General features: G+C 37.1%; 2 protein-coding genes across 2 annotated transcripts; both read right to left on the bottom strand.

Moving 5' to 3' along the window:
* Window positions 1–78: 78 nt before the first annotated feature.
* LOC110852222 (short/branched chain specific acyl-CoA dehydrogenase, mitochondrial) lies at window positions 79–2,635 on the bottom strand. Its single transcript, XM_022100226.2, has 12 exons — window positions 2,470–2,635; window positions 2,237–2,366; window positions 2,110–2,153; window positions 1,992–2,048; window positions 1,686–1,892; window positions 1,429–1,599; window positions 1,272–1,357; window positions 1,150–1,189; window positions 889–1,071; window positions 670–805; window positions 562–594; window positions 79–453 (listed from the first exon to the last, which is right to left on the bottom strand). Exons 1-12 carry the CDS (start codon window positions 2,536–2,538, stop codon window positions 302–304), a joined length of 1,308 nt encoding a protein of 435 aa, XP_021955918.1. The 5' UTR covers window positions 2,539–2,635; the 3' UTR covers window positions 79–301.
* Window positions 2,636–3,341: 706 nt separating this feature from the next.
* On the bottom strand, window positions 3,342–5,467 carry LOC110851978. The gene is made up of 5 exons (XM_022099926.2): window positions 5,001–5,467; window positions 4,541–4,904; window positions 4,269–4,460; window positions 4,019–4,189; window positions 3,342–3,944 (listed from the first exon to the last, which is right to left on the bottom strand). The coding sequence occupies exons 1-5, from the start codon at window positions 5,147–5,149 to the stop codon at window positions 3,588–3,590; spliced, it is 1,233 nt and encodes a 410-aa protein (XP_021955618.1). The 5' UTR covers window positions 5,150–5,467; the 3' UTR covers window positions 3,342–3,587.
* Between the last annotated feature and the right edge of the window lie 150 nt (window positions 5,468–5,617).

Here is a 5,617-nt window from a genome sequence, read left to right on the forward strand (position 1 = left end):
AATGCTTAGATAACCTAGCTCAGTAATTCCTGTACAGTATAACTCCCGATGTCCAATTATGAATGACTCAGGCTGAGATAGAGATTCTGGTTGTTTTATTCGTAATAAAATAAACTTTTTTTCTGGATTAGTAGAATTTGTCACCTAAAAAAACTTTCGACACGATTCTTTTCAGGTACTCATGAATTATTAAATTTTAACTTAAAAATTTTAAGTATCTATGTATTGGTGATAACACAGCAAACGCTAAGTAGTTAATTTTTAAACTTGATGTTTCAGTGTAGGAAACTACGGACTAGGACTACTGCATGTCCATGTACTCTTTGTCGATAATCTTGGCAATGGTGTTTAGCTGAATGTTGGTCGTTCCTTCATAAATCGTTCCAATTTTGCAATCTCGGAAATACTTTTCCATTGGATAATCCTTCGTAAAGCCAACTCCTCCCATCCATTCTGTAAGTTGTACAAATTGTGAGCATCTTATATTGTGTCTAATACTGTATTTTTATCAGATATTATTTAGATGAGCCAGTAGTATCGTCTCAGCTCATATGTACGTACCCATACACTTGGAAGTCGTCTCTGTTGCCACCTCTGCAAAATATGCAATACATAGCTTCATTCAAGACCTATACATTTACATAAATAAGTCGCGTGCTTAATATTTACCGGCACTATAATATTTTGCCATTGCAGCTTGCTTGACAAACGGAAGATTTGCTTCTTTGAGTCGTGTCGCATTGTATACTAAAAGTCTAGCACATTCTATTTGTGTCGCCACTCTGGAGATTTGATGTTGCATGGACTGTTTATAGCACGCAATTAATTTAAAAAAACGTTAATTTTTACTCAAGTTTACTGTAATTTCATTGACAAATGAAGGGATACCTGGAAATCGAAAATGCGCTGACCAAATTGCTTCCTTTGTTGAGTATATGGCACCGTCGCGTCAAAACAACCTCGGGCTAATCCCAACATTTGAGCTCCGATCCCAATTCTCCCACCATTCAACATTTCAATCGCATACTTGTAACCCTTCCCCAGCTCACCCAAAATGTTCGAAGCTGGAACCTATTATTTCAACAATTAAATAACATTTAGAAAATGTTTACAAAATATAAAAAAATGACCACCCATGAGTTTGCTTACCCGAACATTGTCAAAATGAACGGCACAAGTCGTCGACGACCTATGTAATAAATGCATTTATTAAAGAAAATCAAAAGCACTGGATAAAACAATATCTAGAAATATGAGCATGAGCTATCTACCGTATTCCCAGTTTGTCTTCCTTTTTCCCCACAGAGAACCCAGGCATACTTTTCTCCACAATAAAACAAGTGATTCCTCTATAACCCTACAAACGAATTATGAAAGTAAAGAATTAGTGGCAACACAACGGAAGCGTAATCTGACATGATCACACACCTGTGATGGATTCGCATTCGCCATGACCAGAAATATACCAGAGAGATCAGCACTCGAGATCCAGATTTTGGATCCATTTAAAATATAATCATCTCCATCTTTTTGTGCCTTGGTTTTCAAAGCAAAAGCATCCGACCCTGACTCTGGTTCAGAGAGACAAAAGCTGCCAACCTGGATAAGCACCCATACTTGTTTCGTTCCACAAAAGTCCCAATAACAATATACCTTTCATTCAACATGCAATATTATAATCATACCGTGTTTGTGGCCAACATCGGCAAGTATTTTGCCTTTTGTTCCGGAGTTCCCAAATCCCTGATTAGGGTGTTAATGAGAGTATTTTGAATGTCGACAAGGACACTTATTCCTGGATCGACTTTGGCCAATTCTTCTATCAGCACGATTGATGATCCAAAAGTAGAACCACTCCCACCAAACTCTGTTGGAATTTCGACCCCCATCAACTAACATTATAAATCATTCATACATTTAATTAAACTCTCCTCTTATATATACTTCCTCCGTCCAGTACAAATAGACGTAGATGATATATTTCTACTTACTCCAGTCTCAAACAAAGCTTTCACCACACTGGGGTCAGTTTTTCCTTCTCTGTCCATCTAATAATATCTTGACATAAAAAATGCATTCGAGGTTCATAATCGCCAACGATAGTAATACCTTTGCTACGAGGGGTGCAATTGTTTCTTTAGCCATTTTAGACACTAATCACCAGTTAACGGATAAACAATATAATTAAAATAAAATACATACATTCAAAATTGATATAAAATGTATCATCAATCACCAGTTTCCTTCATCATTTGCTCATCTTCAGTAAGCACCGTGACTGGCATATGTAGTGGGACCCCTGCGTCGGAAGAATGTCCTAAAGCTGCCTGTGTGGATGCCAAACTTTGTGGGAGTGATTTTGATAACTGGTGAAATTTTTCAAAAAGTTGAAATGTGATTTTACGTCTCATCAACGATAATGCATTTGTCTCAATTTTTCAGTTTGAATCAAAATTCCAAGTACCTTACCTGACGAGTGATTGTCTGGTGCATAGGACGGATCCCTTTCCAAACTGCATTTCTCAATGGGAGGTTCATCCTTAACAATTGGAAATTGAAGAGTTAAATTAATTTCAACTTGCTGAAAAAATGAACTGCTGGAGTTTTCAGCCAAACTAGATGGTGATGATGGAGCAACAAGAGATTCACTCACACTTGATTCACATCGGCATTTATTATTTGAGGACGTGCATACATATACAATGATTATGTAACATCGGAGCAATGGAGCTATATGGCAAAATTGTGTCATTATGCATTATGGTCGACGCGTTAAAATTAAAGCCATTTTTACATAAGCAATGTATGTAAAATGGCTTTAATTATAATGCCTCGACCATAATTTCGAATTTTCGATTTCTCCATTCGTTCGCTCCAAGTTGACAGTCAAGTCAATAGATTGTCTCAACCAAAAAATAATGCAACCTTCATCAATAACTTGTCCAGGACAGGCCAAGAGTCATGACTCCGAATAATCTTCACTCCTGCCTTCATCTTATCCGTCTGCGACCAGGCTACAGAAATGAGATGATGCTCTCGCTCATCAGCAAATTAATGCAGAGACAAAATCAGTCTTTAATTGGCAATACGGGAATAACTGAAAATCAAAGCCTTCGTACATGATATAATGTTGTCGTATTCTCAAAGCGTTGGAGAACTGAATGCCTTTTCAATACAGATAGGAAATACATTTTTTCAGCGATACTATAATAAACTGTTGAATTTAAGTAAGTAATTATTCATTTTACATTAAATAAATGATATGTTAAATGTGATGATACGATGAAACTTTAGATTTTATCGTATATAGTTCTCTAATATATTAAATAATTATTCAATTGTTGAATAAAAGTGTGTATTTATTTAATTCTTGATAGCTGTTTTTTTGTAAATTCAAATTCAAAATAATAGCGTCAAATTAATTTTTTCTGCAAATTTCATCTATTTGAGTCTTGTATTTCTATTTAATGGCTAAATGTTTGCGTACATAGATAATATGGACAAGTTGCTGATTCGTCAAATAAAATATTAATCAGAGTTACAATTATCTATACTTAGAAAACAATTAATAGTTACTTTTTATAATGTCACACATTATGATTATTATTGTCAGTATTATTGTAATTGTTTCCTGAACTAGATGCATTCAGGTTGGCACGAGTATCTATTGTAATTACGGATCCACTTGGACTCGGGGATTCCGATGGTCCGTGATGACGGTTAAAACACGTAGTGTTCAACTGTTGTGGACGAATAAGAACGTGTGAAACTTGCACCGGATTTTCTACCATGTGAATCCGACACTTTGGCCTGTTTCGGTGAAAGGTTTCCAATGCATTTTTGGAAAATGAGGTAAAATGGGCTTCTACCCTCTCCAGATTGGGGATCGACTCAAAAATCTCCAAACTACGATCAGTCAGTCTTGAACCGCTGGCGTCAAGAATCTGGAATGAACCAATTTTAATATGCATTTTAACTGAATTCATCATTTGTTAAATATTATGCAAACGAAACTAACCCTGATTGTGGGCGAGTTTCGAATTCTTGTTATGCAGAGATCTGTGATGTGATTAATTGGATGATCAAGAAACTGGTCGTACTGGCCAAAATAGAACTCTTCCAATGTTTTTATAATAGCGAAAGAGCTAAATTCAATACTGCCCACTCTTGTATCAGTCACATCGAGCACCTATAATTATAATTATATAAGAAACGTGCAATTCACCCTATGAAAAGTCCGCAAGGTATTTCAAATATTTATAAAATACCTTCAATTGTGTAAAACCATATCTCGTCGATAACGCAACATATGCCAGACATTCTCCAACATCTCGACATCCTCTTAAATAGAGTTTCTTCAATTTGGGCAACTTACTTATTGGCATGAGAGAATGTGCCATCGCAAAGGAGCAGTAGGATAAATTTAAATCTTCCAACTCTTTCAACCTCAAACTTAGATCCTGCAAACGACACACATTATTGCATGCATACAACAAAATTAGATTTAGACATAAGAAAAATGCAGATATGGCAAAAAAACCTTAAGATAAAGGCCATGATCCTGCGTTTCATAGTTAGAAAGAACACATCCCGACATGTTGAGGACTCTGAGATTAGGTGGCAGATCGTGCATGCGGAAGTGATCCGCGTCCAGCCTCTGGTTGACGAGGTGTAACTCACTGAGATGATCGCCCTGAAGAAGCAATTTCAGCGAGGATGGAGACAAACTGGTCCGATAGCCGCGGTTTATCGGACTGCATCCAACGGATAGCTTCACCTTCTTCGTCTTCGAAGTCATCAGATGGTTCAGAGCAAAGTGGATACTTTCCCGTTTGTCTGGTGGATCCTCAATGGAAGTCCAGAGTTTCGGTTCTTGACAAAGATTGTTGAGTCGGACACAAGTTCTGCAATAATAACGTACATACTATGGTCAGTAGTCATTAATCAATGCAAAAATTCAAGTACAAGTCAAAATTTTCGATTATCGAATTTGGAGTTACTTCATGAGATTGTAGAGATCTTTTGGAGAAAGAAGGTTAAGAATCATTAGAATAACTTCATCCGAGAGATGACCAAAGTCCCCACCGGCGGACAGGGAGTTGGTGAAAGTTGGATCTGCTGCTCCTCCGGTCGTCCGCTTTCCTTCCATTCTTCTTGAATTTCTCTATTTGCTATTACAGAAATCTAGCTTGTACCCAGCGACCGACTACCAGCAACACCACCCACACATTGGGATAAAAGACTAAATTATTGATTAAGTGCGTCTGCTTTTCGTGAAGATGCCAGCTATCACAGAGGAATGAATAGCTGGAAGCTTATTAACCAGTATGCTTATCAACTGATACCAGTACTGAGCAGAAAACAGAAATTTATAACAGAAACCGAGAAAAAACCAGGTAAAACCAAGATTTCCTTTCACAGACACGAGCAGAATTTTGTTTGTAAATACGTCAACTTATTGATGTTGGGAGAAAGTTGATGTGATTTGAGAGTAACTGCGGCGAGCGAGAGGTGGTCTGACACTGGGGCAGAGTGCAAAATGCAATGCAAATTGTAGTTCTGCTGCAACAATCGAGCCCATAAATTGATTTTCATCAAAATAATTTCGACGACATTC

The sequence above is a fragment of the Folsomia candida genome, unplaced genomic scaffold (assembly GCF_002217175.1).
Source record: "Folsomia candida strain VU population unplaced genomic scaffold, ASM221717v1 Fcan01_Sc007, whole genome shotgun sequence".
NCBI lineage: Eukaryota > Metazoa > Arthropoda > Collembola > Entomobryomorpha > Isotomidae > Folsomia > Folsomia candida.